Genomic DNA, 22,414 nt, shown 5'->3' on the forward strand with positions numbered 1-22,414 from the left:
TCTCACCCCTGCCCCCAGCGGGTGACAGCGCCGCACTGGATAATCTCCTCCTCCTGTCTAAATGGAGGATCCGCCTTCCCGTTTGTTGCGTCACGGGGTTCCCTGGCTGTCACGTGACTCCGGCTCCCTCTCTCGCTGCTGCAGCCATGATGGTGGGTCTTTTCGATTTGAGCCCATTCCTGGATTTTTCCGATGGTTTCTCTTGTTTTTTTTTGTAACGGAGCACAATGTCAGGCGCGGATATTAGTACTGCTGTGTGCAGTGACACTGTTTTGTTCTGTTCAATCAGCAGGAAGGGTTGGACGATGGCCCCGACTTCCTGTCAGAGGAGGACCGAGGAGTAAGTTTTTGCTGTTCCCAGTTTCTGTGTCTTCCAGTCATGGGCCCTCATTTGGGCCTTATTTGGAAAATCAGGCAAATTTAGTAACCCTGGGGCTTCAGCCTTTCCTTTTCATGGATCTACTCGCCGTCTCATCCGCCGGCCCGTCCTCTCTTTTCGTAAATTATTTCCCTTCAGATGCTTTTACCAAATATGTATTTATGGTAGCTTTGTTTTGTCGCTAAATTCTCTTATTTTCTCTCTTCAATATGGTGTGATAGGACTTAACATTAACTTACTTATTAGAGTTGGTTTAGATTTCTAGTTATTAAGTCACCTTTTAAGAAGTTTAGCTGCGAAAATGACCAACAGGGTATTAATGTCATTTGCATATTTGGTTAAAGAGTGTAAGAACAGTGTAGTTTAGGAAGTTCTTTCGGCAGAATTTCACTTGTAAGTTTTCATTCCTTAGGCAGATTAATTTTTTTTCTGGGAGTAATTAACGTAGAAATCAAGGGTCTCCAGTTGCTGAGATCTTTGCAGCTCTATTCCTACTAAAACTCAGCTGTTTGAACTGTAAACATACAGAATAAAGTGAAAATCTGTTTGCTGTCCTGTGTTCATAAAAGAGCTGGAGTACTGTGAAATCAGTTTTTGGTTTATTTTTAGCAAGTTATTGATACTACCATAAACTATTATCTCTTGAGATTATAACATTATTATTTTGCTTGTTCTTCCCCATGACCTGCTTTATGTCCATGGGAGCAGTTAGCTTAATCATTTTGTGATATATTTCAAAGATTGCACACATTTGTGAAATTAGTGGCTGAATATTAAATTGGATCGTACGTGTTTTGAATTTTTGTGTGAAAATGCTTAAGTTTTGTTGCTGATGATCTTGTTACTAGTAATGCCAGTGATTATGTCTAAAAAGACAGATGAATGTACGAGTTTGTTTGCGGGTCAAGTAATACCTCAAGGTACTGAAAGAGCAAAGTACTTAAAAACAATTTAAAATTATCTCCCCAAGTGATCAAAATATCTTTTTCAACAAACATGAAATTTAATAAATGATACTTAACTCCGGTGGTGTTTGTTATTAATGTGCATGTTGGTTTCCTCAGTATAGATCTCTTGCCAGCATTTAAAATGATGTAAATCCTCAGTGCTTTAAGTCCAATGATTTTGAAGGTGGAGGTGTTGATCAAATGTAATTAAGAACACAATGGTAGAAATTATTGCTCAGAATGCTAGTAAATATGTCACCTTTATTTAAGTGGTTTTGTGTCAAGGCCATGTACAATTTAATTTGCATGTGAAGAAAAAACAGTTACCCAGGTTTATTTCCAGTTCAATCAACCTGACTCATTGTTTTAGACAGCTTGTTTCCTGACCATTATTTTTCAGTTTAGTAATGGGCCAGCTTAAATTTTAGCTCTGAACCACTTCCAAGTCATTGAATAACCCACCAAGTTTATATTTTATCGCAGGCCTTATTGAATGTTGTTGAACTGGCTAAAGGGGAGGCTGAAGAGAATCAAAGGGTTATAGACTCTAAATATTTTCAATATTGCCAAGTAGCAGTTAACAGAACAAATAGAATGCTTTGTTGTGAAATTAGTGTGGAGCCTAAGTCTGAGGACATCATACAGAAGTTGTTTTGAATTCTGGTTAAAAATTAACTTATGCAGTACATTTGGTATTGGTTACTAAAGCTTAACAGAAAACCAAGCTTGGAATCAGTACAAAGAGCTTGCAGAGCTGACTCCTGAAAGCTGATTATATTTCTGTGCGATAGATGGGTTTTGAATAGATTAAAATCAGGCCTCTAATGTCATGATTCTGTTAAGTGGTTAGCCGAGAAAAGCTTGAACTCTTCAGCCTTGAAAGCATTTGAATGAGTTGGAACTGTCCTCACAATGAACAAAGTGTTTTTGAAATATAGCTACTACAGTGAAGTAGAGAAACTGCAGCCAATCTAAGTGCGACCCAAATTCACAAATAAATGGAATTTGTTGAGAAATAAAGTAGGAAAGTTGGCATCTAATGTTGACATACAAAGTAGATTAAAAGTTGTTAACTTAGTGCACTATTTTGGGTAAACTTTTAACTGTTGGGCAAAGGGAAAATGGTACATTTTGGTCAGTGGCAGGTTGAAGATTCAGATGGCACTTCATAGTGATTAATGCTTTGGTTTTCCTGGAGTAGTAAAAGTAAAAGCTGGAATCATTCAAAAGGCAGTTTGATTGTGTTGGAGGGATATTAAGTTTCTACAAGGACAGTTGTGATAGGCTAAATAACCTTGCTTATCTGTGCTTTATTTTTGTGTGTTTTGATTTGTTAAACATAGTATAAAACCTGTAGCGTTTTACAATCTTTCTGTCACTGATTTTAATGACCAGCTTTATTGTATTTTATTTGCAAATGATGTAGTATTTTTGCTGTGCATTTTGTAGATGGTACGTGCAGCTACTCTATATTAGTGGAGGGAGTGAATGTTTGTGAATGTGCCAGTCAAGTTGGCTGCTTTGTCCTTGATGGTGTCAGGCTTCGAGTGCTATTGGAGCTGCATTCATCCAGGCAAGTGGAGCAGTCATACTGGGAGATAGCAAGAACTGCAGATGCTGGAATCAGAGTCAATACAGTGTGGAGCTGGAAGAGCACAGCAGATCAGGCAGCATCAGAGGAGCAGGAGAATTGACTCTGTTGCTGCAGTTCCACACTGTATTGAATAGCCATACTGTTAACTTGTGCAGCGCAGATAGTGAGCAGGTTTGGGAATTAGGGTGTGAATTACTTCCTCCAGAATTCCAGGCCTCTGACTATATTATATTGATTAATAATATTGACTAGTCTAATACAGTTACTAGTCAATTATCATCTCCAGGATATAGATATTTGGGGCCTGCAATTGTCATGCCTTTGAATTTTAAGGGAGATTTTGCAGAGATAATGGCCAAGTGCAGACAGGTGAGATGAGTTTTCAGTTTGGGATTATAGTCGGCATGGACTTGTTGGACCAAAGGGTCTGTTTCCATGCCATATGATTCTCTGCCACATAGCAGCTGAAACCTGAATGTCATCCAGGTCTTTTCTGCATATGGGCATGGACTACTTCAGTAATTGAAGAGTCATGATTGGGACTGAATATCATGCAATTGACAGTGAACATCCCCACTTCTGGCCTTGTGATGGAAGGAATGCAGTTGAAGATGGTTCAGCCTAGGGCAGCATCCTAAACAACCTCTGTGGAGATATCCTGGCACGAAGATAGTTAATTCCCTCAACTATCTTTATTTGAACTAAGTATGTCTTTAAATACTGGAGCGTTTTCCAGCAGATTGCTATTGACTTCAGTTTTGATAGGGCTCCTTGAAGTCTGTTGAATGCTAAATCAATGTCAAAGCTGTCACTCTCCCTCACCTGGAATTTAGCTGTTGTCCCTGTTTGAACATGGCCTTAATAAGGTCAGGAGCTGAATGACTCCAGAACCCACAAACTGAGCGTTAATGAGCAGGTTATTGGTATTTGATAGCATCATTGATTTCTGCCACCATTTTTACTGATGATTGATTGATTGTGGATTGATTTGACATGGCATAATCGGGCAGTTTGGATTTGTTTTGCCTTTTGTGAATGGGATATACCTGAGCAATTTTCCACATTGCTGGGTAGTTACTAGTGTTGTAGCTGTGGTAGAATAACTTGGTTAGGGCCATGGCTATCTCAAGTATGCTGAAAATATGTCAGGGCCCACAGGCTTCGCAGTGTCCCTGGCTTTCAGCTGTTTCTTAATGTCATTAGAGTGATTTGAATTGCCTAAAAATAGGGACTTCATGAAGAGGCTAAGATGGATCATCCGCACAGCACTTCTGACCGAAGGTGGTTGCAAAAGCGTCAGCCTTGTCTGCACACTGATATGTTGTCCTCCCCCCATCATTGAGGAACCAGTATTTGTGTGGCCACCTCTTACAGTGAGCTGCTTAATTGCTCATCGTTCATAATCGGATGTGGCAGGACTGCAGAGCTTAGTTCTTGTTTGTTGCTTGTGAAATTGCTTAGCTTCCTCTATCGCGCGATGCTTCTGCTATGCTTACATATAGACCTGTGCTATAGTTTCACTTTATTGACACCTGATTTTTATGTATGCCTAGTGCTGTTCTTGGGGTTTCCTTTTGCACTCTTCATTGAACTAATATTGATCCCATGGCTTGATTGTAATGGTAGTGTAAGGGATATACTGGGCCATGAGATTACAGATTTTGGTTGATTACATTTCTGCTGATGGCTGTCAACCCCTCAAGGGCACTGCATTGAAATCTATGCCATTTACCACAGTGGTAATGCCACGCAACACAATAGAGGGTATCCTTCATGTAAATACAGAACTTTTTCCAACACAAGGACAGTGAGGTGGTCATTCCTGTGAATACTATCATATACATATGTGTCTGTTTTGAGTAAATTGATGAGGGCAGAGTTAAGGTGGGTTTTTCTCTGGTTTGTCTCCTTGCCATCGCATGCTAGCAGTCAACTCAGTCAGTAATGGTGCTACTGAACCATTCTTGGTGATGGGTGATGAAAGTTCCTCACCCAGAATTAATTCTGTGCCCTACCATCTTCAGTGTTTCTTCCAATTGTTTTTCAACATAAAGGAGCACTGATTCATCAGGCGTGCGGGGCAGTAATTGATAATCAGCATGAAGTTTCTTTTGTGGGTGCAACTCATTCCTGATTGTATATCAGTGTTTCACACCATTTGATGGATTTATGCTGTCGTTAGAACCGGACATATCCAGGGATGGAAATAATGATTTCTGAGGCATGGTAAATTAGAATTGTGTGAATATGTTTATATCAGGCTGATACTTGACTAGTGGGTGGACAGCTCTCCCAATTTTGGTACAAACCTCCAGATGTTAGTAAGGAGGACCTGGATTAGAGAAAAGTTCCAAAGAGTTATATTGGATTCAGAATCTTAACTTTCTTTCTCCACAGATGCTGTCACACTTGCTGAGTTTCTCCTGAACTTTCTGATTTTTATCTCAAGTCATTTCAGTTTGTAGGGCTAATGCTCAGAATTCTTAGCTATAGGGTGATAACAGATAATACATATGTATTTAAGTTGCTTCAAAGAAATTGAATAATATGAAAGCCCTATTTGTACCAATTGAACTGTGGATGCAATGTCTACTAAATCTTGCAATATTACTTTAGTAGAAAGAGAATTCTATGTCAGCAAAAAATCATTGTTTTCAGATTTTCAGTGTAATAATGGGCATTGATTTTATACCTAATTATGCTTGCATTTAGGCATTGTTAGATATTCTGAGATTATTTTTGTGTAAGTCTAAACGGTCTTCAAGCATGATTAGAATCACTGACCCATCAGGTCTGCTGTATTTTGTCCCACATTGTCCATCTAAATATGCTGTCTTTATTCATGATACACTTTTTGTATTTGTTTTGTTCAGGGGCTTCTGTCAGAATTTGTGTACCCTGCTTTAACAATAAGAACAAAGAACAAAGAAAATTACAGCACAGAAACAGGCCCTTCGGCCCTCCAAGCCTGCGCCGATCCAGATCCACTATCTAAACCCGTCACCTATTTTCCAAGGATCTGCATCCCTCTGCTCCGTGCCCATTCATGTATCTGTCTAGATACATCTTAAATGATGCTATCGTGCCTGCCTCTACCACCTCCACTGGCAACGCGTTCCAGGCACCCACCACCCTCTGCGTAAAGAACTTTCCACGCATATCTCCCTTAAACTTTTCCCCTCTCACCTTGAAATCGTGACCCCTAGTAATTGAGTCCCCCACTCTGGGAAAAAGCTTCTTGCTATCCACCCTGTCTATACCTCTCATGATTTTGTAGATCTCAATCAGGTCCACCCCTCAAACTCCGTCTTTCTAATGTAAATAATCCTAATCTACTCAACCTGTCTTCATAGCTAGTGCCCTCCATACCAGGCAACATCCTGGTGAACCTCCTCTGCACCCTCTCCAAAGCATCCACATCCTTTTGATAATGTGGCGACCAGAACTGTTTGCACTATTCCAAATGTGGTCGAACCAAAGTCCCATACAACTGTAAGATGACCTGCCAACTCTTGTATTCAATACCCTGTCCGATGAATGAAAGCATGCCGTATGCCGCCTTGACCACTCTATCGACCTGCGTTGCCACTTTCAGGGTACAATGGACCTGAACACCCAGATCTCTTTGTGCATCAATTTTCCCCAGGGCTTTTCCATTTATCATATAGTTCGCTGTTGAATTGGATCTTCCAAAATGCATCACCTCGCATTTGCCTGGATTGAACTTCATCTGCCATTTCTCCGCCCAACTCTCCAATCTATCTATATTCTGCTGCATTCTCCGACAGTCTCCTTCATTATCTGCAACTCCACCAATCTTAGTGTCATCTGCAAACTTGCTAATCAGACGATCTATACCTTCCTCCAGATCATTTATGTATATCACAAAAAACAGTGTTCCCAACACAGATCTTTGTGGAACATCACTGGTCACAGTTCTCCATTTTGAGAAACTCACTTCCACTACAACTCTCTGTCTCCTGTTGCCCAGCCAGTTCTCTGTTCATCTAGCTAGTTACACCCTGGACCCCATGCGACTTCACTTTCTCCATCAGCCTACCATGGGGAACCTTATCAGACGCCTTACTGAAGTCCATGTATATGACATCTACAGCCCTTCCCTCATCTATCAACTTCGTCACTTCCTCAAAGAATTCTATCAAGTTGGTAAGACATGACCTTCCCTGCACAAAACCATGGTGCCTATCACTAATAAGCCCATTTTCTTCCAAATGTAAATAGATCCTGTCCCTCAGCATCTTCTCCAGCAGCTTTCCCATCACTAACGTCAGGCTCACCGGTCTATAATTTCCTGGATTATCCTTGCTACCCTTCTTAAACAAGGGGACAACATTAGCAATTTGCCAGTCCTCTGGGACCTCACCCGTGCTCAAGAATGCTGCAAAGATATCTGTTAAGGCCCCAGCTATTTCCTCTCTCGCTTCCCTCAGTAACCTGGGATAGATCCCTCCGGACCTGGGGACTTGTCCACCCTAATGCCTTTTAGAACACCCAACACTTCCCCCTCCTTATGCTGACTTGACCTAGAGTAATCAAACATCTATCCCTAACCTCAGCATCCGTCATGTCCCCTTCCTCAGTGAATACCGACGCAAAGTACTCATTAAGGATCTCACTCATTTTCTCTGACTCCTTGCATAACTTGCCTCCTTTGTCCTTGAGTGGGCCAACCCTTTCTCTACTTACCCTCTTGCTCCTTATGTATGAATAAAAGGCTTTGGGATTTTCCTCAACCCTGTTTGCTAAAGATATTTCGTGACCCCTTTTAGCCCTCTTAATTCCTCATTTCAGATTGGTCCTACTTTCCTGATATTCTTCTAAAGCTTCGTCTGTTTTCAGTCGCCTAGACCTCATGTATGCTTCCTTTTTCCTCTTTGCTAGTCTCACAATTTCATCTGTCATCCATGGTTCCCTAATCTTGCCCTTTCAATCCCTCATTTTCACAGGGACATGTCTGTCCTGCACTCTAATCAACCTCTCTTTAAAAGCCTCCTACATATCAAATGTGGATTTACCCTCAGACAGCTGCTCCCAATCCACATTCCCCAGCTCCTGTCGCGTTTTGCTATAGTTGGCCTTCCCCCAATTCAGCACTCTTCCTTTAGGACCACTCTCGTCTTTGTCCATCAGTATTCTAAAACTTACGGAATTGTGATCACTATTCCCAAAGTAATCCCCTACTGAAACTTCAACCACCTGGCCGGGCTCATTCCCCAACACCAGGTCCAGTATGGCCCCTTCCCGAGTTGGACTATTTGCATACTGCTCTAGAAAACCCTCCTGGATGCTCCTTACAAATTCTGCTCCATCTAAACCCCTAACACTAAGTGAATCCCAGTCAATGTTGGGAAAATTGAAATCTCCCATCACCACCACCCTGTTGTTCCTACATCTTTCCGTAATCTGTCTACATATGTGTGCCTCTATCTCACGCTCGCTGTTGGGAGGCCTGTAATACAGCCCCAACATTGTTACCACACCCTTCCTATTTCTGAGCTCTGCCCATATTGCCTCACTGCTCGAGTTCTCCATAGAGCCCTCCTTCAGCACAGCTGTAATATCCTCTTTGACCAGTAATGCAACTCGTCCACCCCTTTTACCTCCCTCTCTATCCCGCCTGAAGCATCTATATCCTGGGATATAGAGTTGCCGATCTTGCCCTTCTCTCAACCAAGTCTCAGTAATAGCAATCACATCATACTCCCAGGTACTAATCCAAGCCCTAAATTCATCTGCCTTACCTACTACACTTCTCGCATTGAAACAAATGCACCTGTCCCTTTATAATACTTTGAGGGATGGGGTTTCCACTCTGACCACTAGCTAAGCAAAGGTGCTTTTATTAATACATTACCATTGGTTCTATTTGTGATTAGTAGGAAATTGTGCCACCTTGTTAGTGTTCACAAAGTAGTGGGAATGATCCATCACTTTTACAATTCTTTCATCGCTTTGAAGATTATGGTAGATCAGCCTTTAACCATTTTGGCTCCAGTGAAGAAATACTCATCTTTGCAATTGTCGTCATAAGTAAACCCCTCCTGTCTGGCAATTTCTAAGTGAATCCACACTGCACTTTTCGTGTCACTTTTCAATCTTTCTTGTAATTGGAAAACTCAGAACAATACTGCTAACTATTTAGAGTCTTGTACAAATTGAAAATCACTTACTTGCTTTGTATTCTATGGTAAGAGGAATCATCTTTTGTGATTCATATACCTACTCCCAAGCTACATTTGCTGTTTTTTCTAAAATCTTACCATTTAGCATTCGTTCTTAATACCCCTTCTTAGTATCAAAAATAATTTATTCATATGTTTCTACATTAAACTCTAGATTCAACTGTATTTTTGAACATGTTGAGGATTATTTTTCATTTATTTTCCATTTCAGCCTAGACCCGTCATTGTAGATCTCCAAACAGATGCTATTCTTCAGGTTGACATTTCAGATGCTCTTAGTGAGAGAGATAAAGTGAAATTTACAGTTCACACAAAGGTAAAGGGTTTTAAATTCTTTCTTTAAATTGTAATTTGTTGTAAACAGTGAAACATTTCGCTGTCATTTTGCAGCAAAGTTTTGTGTGTGATTTTATTTTATGCTTATCTTCAGCTTTAAGTAAGAGAACAATATAGCTTTATCACATCATTTCTGTTAAGCATAGGTTTAAGAAGAGATTGAATCTCTTACCTGGATTGTTTTAGATCCTGCCTGAATTTTCAAGGAGTATTGTCAAGGGTGATTGACATGCTGAGATGAGTGAGCCCATGGCATGCAATTGAGTTAAGAGACAACATTTTGATGGACAATCTTACGGTTCTGTTAAAATAATGCACACTTTTTTATAAAAAAACACTTCTGATGTTTCTATTGCTTAGCATCTTTGAGTTCTCACACTTGTAAGAACCAGAATATATAGAAATGATAATTAATATTGCCCAGTTAAGTGGCAAAATTGATTGCTGGTTATATGCCCTCTGGAGGACTACAATGGTGCTTATAAAGATTAGGAACCTATCTGGGGGTAAAACCGGATGTGGTGTACTTCGGTTGATTGTACAGGAAGTAGTACTTCACATACCGGTTCTAATTCTGCATTGAAATATCATTGTTGAAAAGAATCTAGAATTTTGGTTTTGATTTGTATTTCTAATTGAATTAGATGTGGCTACTTTAAGCTAATCTTCATTATGGTAGTATATGTAAACTTTGTTTCTATAAAATGGAAATTATTGTGTTGGTGCTCTTTATATGTTTGTAATTTCAATAATTGTGGAAACCACAAATGGATTTGATTTCTAGATTCCCTCTGTTTTCTGTTGTCTAAAATCACAGTTGTATGTTGTCAAAGTTAACCTTGAATCTTTTGCTCAATTCTTTGTTATTTAAGCTTACATGCTATACAAAGTTTAAAGCCTCTTTTTAAATCAAATTTCTTGACAATTTGTGTGTAGTTAGGACAATCTCTTCACATTAAGAATCATTATCCTTTAAAATCAAAGATAAATTCTGAGCTGTAAGTTTCTAGTCGTTTTTGTGTTCTGCGATATGTGGTGAAATATCACACTGATTTAATTGTATTGAGTTGGGGGTAGTGACATGGTGGTAATGTCACTAGATCAGTAATCCAAAACCTCAGGCTAATGTTCTGTGGACATGGACTCGAATTGTGTCATGGTAGGTGGTGAAATTTTACTTCAAATTTTAAAAAAAATCTGTACTTTAAAAACTCATCTCAATGATGACCATGTTACCACTATTGATTGTTGTAAAACAAAAACAACTCGTTAAAAAGTGCCCCTTGGGGAAGGAAATTTGCCATCTTTATCTTGTGGCTGACGTGACTCGACCCACAGAAATGTGCTTGACTCTTCTTTGTCCTCTAGGCAATTAGGAATGGATAATAAAATGCTAGCCTAGCCAGCAAGGTCCACATCCCATGAACGAATTTTAAAGAAGTGGTATTTTGCACATCTGTGGTTGATTATGAGATGCAAAATTGGTATATAGTCTTAGTTACAAAGTTACTGGTAAGAAAATAATTTTCAAAGTTTTTTGTTTTAATAGCAGAAATTGAAATTTTGGACAAGTTCAAAAATCTATTTAAAAACAAAACACTAGAAACATGCAGGTCTGGCAGCATCAGTGAAGCGAGAAATAAGAGTTAAAGTTTCAAGTCAATGATTTTTTTTTTGTTCTGGTTTATTTAAATTACTGTTTATGTTGTGTCAATGCTGGTTGCTCAAACCGAAAATAGCTTTTATATGTCCCCTTATCTAGCACCAAAGAAAAATTCCAGCAATGTAAAAATTTCATTTAGACTCTGTACCCCAAATAACTGTCATCTGGCCCTTTTGAACTATTTTTATTCAATTGTCATGTAACTCCTAACTATTCAGCTTCTCTGACTTGGTGTCATGCTGATGGTATTGTCCTGTGGTTTAATTCCAACCCTTTTAAATCTTGCAAAATCGCCAAAACACATTTAAAAGTCTGTTATCAACATCTTTGACGTGTCAGTATCTTTCTAATCCTTAAAATCATTTCTCTTGCTTTTAATGTTTCATTGTGGCCCACTGCTACCTACTACCTTGGTTTGAATTCATCTAATCTGAGTTCTGATAATTTCACAGCATCAAAGCCACCCAGGTCAAAGTCAACAATAATATCTTCCTTGTCTGTGGTTGTTGCTCACGATACTCATTAATCTCCAAACATTTAGCTTGTTCCATTCTCCCCCAACATCACTAGATGAGCCACTTCAGTGGCACCAATCTTAATATTGCCATTCTATCTACCCTAGTTGAGCTACCACATATCTTCTAATAGAGTCATATAGCATGGAAACAGACTCTTCAGTCCAATTCGTTTGCACAGCCCAGACATCTCAATCTGACCTAGTCCCATTTGCCAGTATTTGGCCCATATCCCTCTTAAACCCTTCCTATTCATATACCCATCCAGATGCCTTTTAAATGTTGTAATTGTACTTCCCTCCACCACGTCCTCTCGCAGCTTGTTCTATGCACGCACCACTGCCTGCATGAAGAGGTTACCTCTCACGTCCTTTTTAAATCTTTCCCCTCTCGCCTTAAACCTACGTTGTCTGGTTTTAGACTCCCCTACCCTAGGAAAAAGACCTTGGCTATTTGTCATGTCCTTGCCCCTCATGATTTTATAAATCTCTATAAGGTCACCCCTTAGCCTCTGACGCTCTAGAGAGAAAAGGCCATGGCCTATTCAGCCTCTCCCTATAACTCAAACCCTCCAGTCCCAGCAACATCCTTGTAAATCTTTTCTGCAACCTGACAAGTTTAACAACCTCTTTACTTTAGAAGGATAACCAAGTGTTAGAAACGTGGCCTCACCAATGTCCTGTACAGTTGCAACAGGACGTCCCAATTCCTATACTCTATATTCTGATCAATGAGGACAAGCGTGCCAAACACTGCCTTCACCAAATCAAAAAAAAACAAAGGAACTGCGGATGCTGTAAATCAGGGACAAAAACAGAAGTTAACTCTGATAACATTAACTCTCATTTTTTTCTTCTCAGATGCTGCCAGACCTGCTGAGCTTTTCCAGCAACTTCTGTTTTTGTTACTGCCTCCACCAACCTGTCTACCTGTGACTCCACTTTCAAGGAACCATGAACCTGCACTCCTAGGTCTCTTTGTTTGAAAACATTCCCCAGGGCCCTGTCGTTAAGTATATAAGTCCTGCTCTAGTTTGTCTTACCAAAACGCAACACCTCACATTTATCTAAATTAAATTTGATCTGCCACTTCCTGGCCCATTGGCCCATCTGATAGAGGTCCCTTTGTAACTTTAGATAATCTTCACTGTCCACTGCATCACCTATTTTGGTGTTATCTGCAAACTTCCTAATGTTGCACCTATATTCAAATCCAAATCATTTGTATAAATGAAGAAAACCAGTGGAGCCAGCAGTGATCCTTGTAGCTCACCACTTGTCACAGGCCTCCCAGTCCAAAAAACAAGCCTCTACCATCACCTGCTTCCTATCTTCAAGCCAATTTTGTGTCCAACTGGCTAGCTCCCCCTGGATCCCATGTAGACTTACCAATCTACCATGTGGAACATGGTCTGTATGGACTTCAGCAAAGCACTTGACAGTGTCTACCTTCTGCCTTCATCAATCATTTGTCCCTCTTCAAAAAACTCAGTCAGCCTGGTGAAGCATGACTAATGGTTTATTCTCGTGTGCCTGCTTCCAATGTGCTCCAGGATTCTGTACTTATAGTATGTTTAACACCCCATTACAACTTAATTTATTGGCAGCAGCTTTTGATGGAAATGTGATGGTGACCTTTCTGCTACTGCACTAATGCTATCCTACTGTTGTTCAATGTCTATTCTTGTGAGAGTTCTTTCTGGAGTAACTTCCCCATTCAATGCTGGCAAAATTGAAGCCATCTTGGCTCTTGCAATGTGCCTCTTCTTTGGCTGCTACCTCGTGGTGCACAGCTTGACAATTTTTTTGAAAGCATTCAAATTTGTTTTAGATTTATTACTGATACCATGATTTTGCATCTCTGGAACTGTTCTGCTGTGTCACTCATGCAGCTAAAATCCTCAACACTTGGAGTAGTAGTTTCTCACATTGTTCAGTTTCCCTACCCTACTCCTCACAACATTCAGCTAAATCAAAACTTTTGTCTTGAATTATGCTCTCCTCTGTCCTCGCCTTGCCCTTTCTGTCCCCTTGTGCCCCAATTAATTGATTTCGAAGTTGCTCAAGTTTTCAAATTGTCCACAGGTTTAATTGGATAATCTGTTTCACTTTTATAACCCAACTAACACTGTTGCGATACTAGATTTGTTCTCCACTTGTCAGCTATTTTACCTATTTTCCTCGGAAGTATTCTAAAGCCTCTCACTCGTCCTCGCTGTTTGATTTTCAAGTCACCTTAATTTATCTCATGAATTGTGCCTCTTCCCCTGTATATTGCTGATATTGACATCTCCTCCCCATTGTAAGGTGCTTTCAAATGTATTTTTAATACAAATGTAGGGTTGTTTCTCAGAATGTTTGGTAGTTATGCAGGTTGAGAACTTCTTCCTAAATTGTAAAACATTTTTGTTTATTGTATCTACTACATAATTCCTTTCTTACAAAAAAGGATTAAACTAAATTATGCATGCTATTATTTAAAGAATGTTTGTTTTCCTGCAGAGCTCCCTACCTAATTTTAAACAGGATGAATTTTCAGTCGTCCGTCAACATGAAGAATTTGTCTGGCTTCACGATGCTTTCGTTGAAAATGAAGAGTATGCTGGCTATGTTGTGAGTATGATAGAATAGTTTGCTGTGTACAAAATATTTTTCTTACTAAATCACAATGTTATAAGTGTCCTGACACCAGTTGGAGTTTATATAAATAAGTTAAGGCTTTCTTGAAATTATAAATAAAAAATAACAAAGAAAATGTTGAATTGGGCAACGTAACATTGTGTTTCTAAAAAGTGTCAAAGAAGCAGGACATCGTCTTCCTCTTCCAAACAGCAGTGATCTCTCCTTTTAATTGTCAATTTGTTTTTTTAATGCTAGTATTGATACTGAAATCTAATGGTTCGCAATTTACTTATTGAGCATTTTTTTCGATAATTAAGTTACTGGAGAAAAACAAACCACTGGTACTCTGTGCTTAAACAAGTTTGCCAAGCTGCGTTATGTGCAAAGGACATAAAGCATAATGAATAAATGTTAGAGTGCAGGAGAATCTTAAAGGGGGAAGCCTACCAATGTAACAGAAGCTAAGCTCTGTGCTGCAGGTTATAAAATCATACTTTTATAAATATTCATCTTTCCTGTGACACATGCATTGTGCTTACAAAGTTGCTTCCTGTAACATTTTTAGTATCACCATTCTTAACAGAAATGTGTGTAAACATTTAGAATTCTGCCTGTAAATATTTACACATTTTAGAAATGATTTTCCCACTACAACTTGTCAATTCATTGAGCTAATTAAATCTTTTGTAAACTCAAAGTTCCTTCTCTCTTTTGAAACACAAGCACACGTAATGTGCCTTATTCCTTAAGTTTTATGGTACTGTCCAGTATCCTCTTCAATCTGGTACAAATATCGATGCTGAGAAATGGGCAATTTTTAAAGCCTTATGGAAATTTAATGCATGTTTATTTTTTAATTGGTTTTTTGTGTTTGCCTATGAATTTTGAGATATTTGTAGCTTTTTCATGTTCATTTACTTCTGTTTATAAAGCAAGGTACATTCTCAAACCGACTAAGGACCTTCACCTGCGATTTTTAAAACTGAAAAGATTAGCTCCCTAGAGCTGAGATGTCATGGTTCCCCTTCATAACACATAAGTAATGGAGAGATGGGGCATGGTGAGGATTAGAGGGAATGTAACTCATGAGAGAATTATAGGTTGTTCTTTGTCTCATTTTGCTGTTGTTTCTGTCCCTTTTTTTAAAAAGTTACATTTTGGAAGCAAACTTGGTCTCTGAGGAATGTGTTTGCTAGAAGGAGGAAAACTTGGAAGTAGTAACTTATGAAGCATATACCTTAATATTTTTGAGCAATCCTTCAATTTTGTATCAACTTGGAACATGTTTAAACAACAGGTAAATGTGGTCTGGGTTTTAAATGTCAAATAAAGATTAATAAAGACACAAGTGGAAAGTGGTGTCACTCATTCTACCTTTTACCTCCGATTTATTTAGCAGTACCACCCTTGAATGTAGTGGAATGTTATCTCTGCCAGTTGTTTTCTTTGGTTTTAGTTTCTACACATTTTAACAGATTTAATAAACACATAAAACACTAATTGGGCCATAGTTACAGAGTGTTACAATATAGAAACAGACCCTTTGGTCTAATTAGTCCACGCTGACCATGTTCCGAAATAAACTAGTCCCACCTGCCTGCAGTTGGCCCATATCCCTCCAAACCTTTCCTATTCAAGTAATTATCCAAATTTCTTTTAAACATTGCAACTGTACCATCATCCACAACTTCCCCTGGCAGTTGATTCCACTTTCCACTAACCACTTTCTCTCTCTGTGTTTAAAAAAAAAAAGTTGTCCCTAATGCCCTTTTTTTAAATCTTCCTCATCTCCCCTTAAAAATATTCCCCCTAGTTTTGAACTCCTCCACCTTAGGGAAAAGACCTTTGCTATTGACCTTATCTGTGCCGCTCAAGATTTTATAAACTTATGTAAGGTTTCCCCTCGAGCTCCTATGCTCCAGTAGAAAAATTCCCATCCTATCTAGCCCATTTTTTTTATAACTCAAACTCCCCATTCCTGGCAACAATCTGGTAAATCTTTTCGGAACCCTCTCCATTTTAATGATATCATTCCTCTAACAAGGTGACTAGAATGGCCCACTGTACTCCAGAATAGGCCTCACCAACGTCCAGTACAGCCTCAGTACAACTTCCCAACTCCTTTACTCAAAGATCTGAGCAATGAAGGCAAGCATGCTAAACGTTGCCTTAACCACTCTGTCTACCTGTAATGCAAATTTCAAAGAATTATGTACCTGAACCACTAGGTCTCTCTGTTATACAACACTACCCAGGGCCCTAGATTAAATGTATGAGTCCTGCCCTTTGTTTTGCCAAAATGCAATACCTTGCATTTATCCAAATTAAATTCCATCTAGCATTCCTCAGCCCATTGACCTAATTGATCAAGGTTTCTTTGTAATCTTAGATAACCTTTACTGTCTACTATACCACCAATTTTGGTGTCATCCACAAACTTTTTAATCATGCCTCCTGTATTCTGATCCAAATTGTTTATATAAATGACAAACGAAAGAGGAGCCAGCACTGTGGAACATTATTGGTTGCAGGTCTCCAGTCTGGAAAATGACTCTCCACCACCATCCTCTGTTTTCTACCATGAAGCTAATTTTATCCAGTTGGAAACCCTGAATCCTATGTGATCTAACTTTACTAATTAGTCTACCATGCCGAACCTTTTAAAAAGTTTTACTAAAGTCCTAGTAAACAAAGTAGACCGGTCTTTTTAGTTACTTTCTCAAACAACCCAATCAAGTTTGAGACACGCTTTCCCTTGCACAAAACCATGCTGACTATCCATAATCACCTTTCCAAATCCATGTCAATCCTATCTTTCAGAATCACCTCCAACAACTAACCCACCACGGATGTCAGACTCGGGTCAAAGTTCCCAGGCTTCTCCTTACAGTCTTTCTTAAATTAAGGCACATTAGCCACCCCTATGGCACCTCACCCGTGGTTATAGATGATATTTCTGCTAGGGCCCCCGCAATGTCCTCCCTGACTTGTCACAGCCTCCTTGGCTACACTTGATCAGGTCCTGGAAATTTATCCACCTTTAAGTTTGATTTGATTACATAATGCTCGAATCCAAATTTTGATTTTAATAATTACTTATTGCTGAAAACATTAGTGTTAGATTGCTGTATCTGCTTCAAGAATGCATTAAATATTGAGATAAGCGGCAATTTGGTTCTTTCAGCTTAACACTGATAATGATAATAAGTTCATTCTATCGTGTACCGAAGTGCATTTTGTATAACCTCACTGTCTCTGAATCTAGTATTCACCTGTGGATAATTCCATACATAATTACCATTTGAATAAAGTTTTTATCATCTTAAGCACAACACTCATGTACAGTATCACTCTAGGAAGCTGAATTTTAAAACATTTTAAGTGCAAGATCCAAGAAATAAGTTTACTGCTCCACCAAGTAAAACCATAGGAGTTTTGGTTTTAATTGGAAAATGAGGCCTAAATTATGTTGTTTAGGCATTAGGTCAAACTTCCTGTAAAATATAATTTCATAATCACAAGTGCAAACCTCCATTCACAAAGCAGTACAGTCAGTTTGTATAATAAAGTTGACACAGATCTTCCAAAGAGTGACAATCATCATCTAGTTCTCAGTCCATGCCTGCTCTGCCACTCTTTAACATTTTTGGTTGGGTCTTCCAAACCTAGTTTCTTCAGAAATGTGGACAAGATTTTACTAGTTAGTTCTGCTTGGCATTCTTTCATTTTTTTTGTTATTTAGTCACTTACTTGAGTTATTGATATATTGCTCTGGAATTATTTTTCCTGAATTTTGTGTTTATACTTGTGTCAAAACATATCTTCATGAAATTCGCTCACCAACCCCACAAGTGATAGAAAAATTGAAATATGGCCCCCTCCACATGAAAATGTTAGACAACCCTGTTCTAAAGGACATAACAAGGTGTAGAGCAGCATCAGAGGAGCAGGAAGGCTGACGTTTTGGGTCCAGACCCGAAACGTCAGCTTTCCTGCTCCTCATGTTGCTTGGCCTGCTGTGTTCACCCAGCTGTATACCTTGTTATCGCAGATTCTCCAGCATCAGCAGTTCCTACTATCCCTGTTCTAAAGGATGTGATTTGACTGTTTTAATTTGTGTTTTGGAATACATGGGGCTAAAGGAATGCAACTTTGGATTTGGAAATGTAACAGGAAGGATTAAATTAATGGTTTTTATTTTCAGGGCAAAAAAAACTTGAGTGGTCAATAACGTCAATTTTGCACTTTGGTTTTCATTTAGAAATTACTTTTGTTTCTAACAATGAGTTTTTCATGGCTCTTATCATAGGCATCTTTCTTCTTGTAATGCAAAGGTGAGACAACACAAAATTAACATAGTAACTAAACTTGTATAAACTGAAGTAAATATCATCTCAACAGATCCCACCAGCACCTCCAAAGCCTGACTTCGATGCTTCAAGGGATAAATTGCAAAAACTAGGGGAAGGAGAAGGATCAATGACCAAGGAAGAGTTCACAAAGATGAAGCAAGAGCTTGAAGCGTGAGCACTCTATTTATCGTGGATTTTAATACAACCTGCACATTATCTTGCAGTTGTTAATGGTGAATTTAAACTATTTTCTTGTTACAGCGAGTACTTGGCTATATTTAAGAAAACAGTTGCCATGCATGAGGTCTTTTTGTGTCGTGTTGCTGCACATCCAGTTCTTCGAAATGACTTAAACTTCCATATCTTCTTGGAATATAATCAAGATGTCAGTTGAGTTTATTTTTATAAGGTCTTCTATATGTAATATTTACATTGATGAGATTAGTTTTATTTGCAAACTCCGTCAAATTAGCTGTGAATGGGAAATGCCGTGTATTTTGTCCATATTTTGACAGTGCCCATATATACTGTGTGCTCAATTGCCTTCCTTATTCTCTGCATTTCAAGTATTTAGTTTGCTTGGAATGCAACTTCAATGCACATTGTTCAGTAATGGAAACAAATTAGAAATTATTTAAGTCTCAACTTTAAAAATTTGTCAGTGTTTAAAAGTTTTGAGCTTTAACGCTTTTGCATTGCATAAATGTTGTAATATAGAAAGCGTGCATGTTTTATTTATGGATTGCAAAACAGCAGAACGTTGGCTATTTTTGGCAAATAGTTTTGGTGTCAGAACTTGAAATGAATAAGGACTTTTTTTAATGAGCAACAACTTCTAGTGTTCTGAATCTGGTCCCCAGGTGTAAACATCTCTCAGAACTTGACACTTTTTTACGTAAATTCAGAATTGATAACTTTTTCCTTGATATAAATTACTTGCCTCATTAAAAATTTGTGCTGTTGAATTAATAACCTTCTTTTGAAAATTGAATAAATATACTTGCAGAATCTCTTGTTCTGATCACATAATCAAACTTATTGCAGACTGACCTATTTATAAATTTTCAAATGTCTGTTTATAGTAATAATTTACTGAAAATATTAGTTTGTAGAGCTATGACTATTAAAACTATAATTGCAAGATTTCTCAAGAATCCCTTTGTCTGGAGTAGAATATGATCAAGGTAGTATTAAAAGAGATGTGGGCTTCTTAACTGCATCTCACTATAGCTGGCTAAACAATGAAATAGTTGGAAACTTGGAAGATTGAGGTCTTGATGGTGGGTTGCTCGGCTTTAGGGACGTGAGATATCCGAAGTTATGAAATATATTGGTTTTGTTTTGCAAGATATCCAATTTCTGCTTGCTGACATCCTCTGTAGTGAAGAAGATTTAGAACTCATCATGAGGAAATATAGTCGTCCTCTGGTGAATGACAAACGTACAATGCTACAGCTAGAATTTATCATCATAACATAAAAATGTAATTTGGAAAATAAATTAACATTTTCACCCTTTGTTGTACTTCTCTCGGCTACTGAGAACGGGTAATCTGCTTGCATTTTTAACTCATTTATGGTAAATCCAAGGCAAATTATGAGAAACGTTAATGGGAAAATGACATGAAATTAATACCTGTGCTGATATTAATATGTTGTGCTGGATTGCATTCTCTTATTTTCTCAGCATCGCTTTGTATAATTGAAACTAGATATTGGGAACTAAGGAGAGCACAACTCAAGCCCCTGTCAACCCTTAGCTTTTACTGCCCTTTGTATGGTTTCATTTGAGAAAATAATAACAGATTGTTGATGTTTGTTTGTTTGTTTAAAACCAAGATGTTGATTGTAATATTGATATGGAAGAGTGCTTCGGTACATATTGTACCAACTAAGGTAATGTTTATCCTTTTCATGTAAGCTGAGTATTCGTGGGAAAAACAAAAAGGAGAAATTGGAAGATTTCTTTAAGAATATGGTAAAGACAGCTGATGAAGTCCTTGTTGGAGGTGTTAAGGTGTGTTAATTTCTTTTATTTGAAGACCAAGAAAATTGACAAACCTGTTACAAAAAAGATTAATCTGTAATATTGTCATACTGTTTGTAGTGAATATGCACTGCTGTCATACATGTGATACCACATATCAGTGCTTCCTAAACTCTTTCCCACTGCGACACTGTTTGGTTGCTTGAAAGTTTATGCAACACCAAATTGAGAATGGTGGGCAAGATGAATTGTGAGCGTAGCAGGGTGAAGGAGGAGAGCTAGTGGCATTGATCAAGTCTTGGAGATCAGTTCTTTAAGACATGTCCTCTAAAGCACAAAGTAAATAAAATCTGTTTGCATATTTCATGGGGCTATGAACCTTTCCAGCTGCTCTGCTGGAGCTTCTGCTTCACAGTCACCATTGTTGCATTGGTGGGGGTGGGAATAAATTGGAGCTTGAAGCTAGGTTACAACCCATGGTTTTGGGAGCTCATGCCATATATACAAGGTGGCTCAGTGGTTAGCACTGCTGCCTTACAGCTCCAGGGACTGGGTTTGATTCCACCCTCGGGCAACTGTCTTTGTGGAGTTTGCACATTCTCCCCGTGCCTGCATAGGTTTCCTCCCGCAATCCAAAGATGTGCAGGCGAGATGGATTGGCCGTGCTAAATTGCCCGTGGTGTTCAGGATTGTGTAGGTTAGGTGGGTTATAGGGGGATGGGTCTGGGTGGGATACTCGGAGGGTCAGTTTGGAGTTGTTGGGCCAAAGAGCCTGTTTCCACACTGTAGGGATTCTATGATATAATCATATCTAATATTTGCTTTATATACTGAGTGCAGGGTGCCACCCAAAACAAAACATATCAGAATTCCTATTTACTTCTAAATGTGTTTCTTGATCAGTATTTCTTGAATATGTGTGCGAGGAATTTGTAGAAAGCACAGCAGCATAGTAACAATACCAGATGTTGTACAACAAATAACACATGACACAGTTAATGAGGAGTAAAGCGCTTGTGAAATAAAACTAGAATCAGACAAAGGCAGGGAATTTTTTTAAGTAAGAAATACATATAGGAGAGGGAGTAAGTTGGCTATAATCAAACAACCATCTTGATGTCCAAATTGTTATCCCCCAGCATTCCGAGGGAAAACGTGCGAGCAAAATCTGTATAAATCTATTGAGGGTCATTAAAATCAGTTTGTTTTAAATATTATGTATTGATATAGAATTGGAGTGCTGAACTTATTGAGTTGACCAAGCTGTAGGTTGCTTGGAAAGGGGAGTATAAATTTCATGTATTTTTCTTGAAGAAATATTTCTTCACATCATTTTTCAGTAAATGCTGTGGTGTATTTCCAAAGTATGTTTTCCTAATTGAGTTGCTATTGTCACTGTTTAAGAAAACTCTAGTGTGGTCAATTTTAAAATGAATGGAAACTCAGTCACTAATCTTCTGGCAGTACATCAACATGGATGCTTGCAAAATAGTCCAAAAAATGGTTTGCTGGACATCTATTAACCTAAATATACTTTTTAATGGCTACATCACTGATCTTTTACAAATACATGTTATTGTTCTTTTGGGGAGTTTTAGCTGTATCAGTGTATAAACCCATCATAGAGACGTACAGCATGGAAACAGACCCTTTGATCCAAATCGTCCATGCCGACCAGATATCATTTGTCCCATATCCCTCTAAACCCTTCCTATTCGTATACCCATCCAGATGCCTCTTAAATGTTGTAATTGTACCAGCCTCCACCACTTCCTCTGGCAGTTCATTCCATACACGCACCACCCTCTGGGGAAAAGT

The 22,414-nt window shown here is 38.6% G+C and overlaps 1 protein-coding gene across 3 annotated transcripts in view; it reads left to right on the top strand.

Annotated features, from left to right (window-relative positions):
- The first annotated feature begins 83 nt into the window (after positions 1 to 83).
- The window catches only part of snx6 (sorting nexin 6), a 44,920-nt gene continuing 22,589 nt past the window's right edge, over positions 84 to 22,414 (top strand). Inside the window, exons 1-7 of one of the 3 annotated variants that reach the window (XM_020529305.2) lie at positions 84 to 152; positions 290 to 340; positions 9,335 to 9,439; positions 14,139 to 14,249; positions 18,660 to 18,781; positions 18,872 to 18,995; positions 20,531 to 20,626. In XM_020529305.2, coding sequence (XP_020384894.1) covers positions 147 to 152; positions 290 to 340; positions 9,335 to 9,439; positions 14,139 to 14,249; positions 18,660 to 18,781; positions 18,872 to 18,995; positions 20,531 to 20,626 — 615 coding nt within the window. In that variant the 5' untranslated portion in view covers positions 84 to 146. Of the gene's footprint in view, positions 153 to 289; positions 341 to 9,334; positions 9,440 to 14,138; positions 14,250 to 15,436; positions 15,556 to 18,659; positions 18,782 to 18,871; positions 18,996 to 20,530; positions 20,627 to 22,414 lie in introns of those variants that run through there. The other 2 variants (XM_020529306.2, XM_048599697.1) reach the window with 2 other exon arrangements.

This window comes from Rhincodon typus, chromosome 8 (assembly GCF_021869965.1).
Source record: "Rhincodon typus isolate 14 chromosome 8, sRhiTyp1.1, whole genome shotgun sequence".
Classification (NCBI taxonomy): Eukaryota; Metazoa; Chordata; class Chondrichthyes; order Orectolobiformes; family Rhincodontidae; genus Rhincodon; species Rhincodon typus.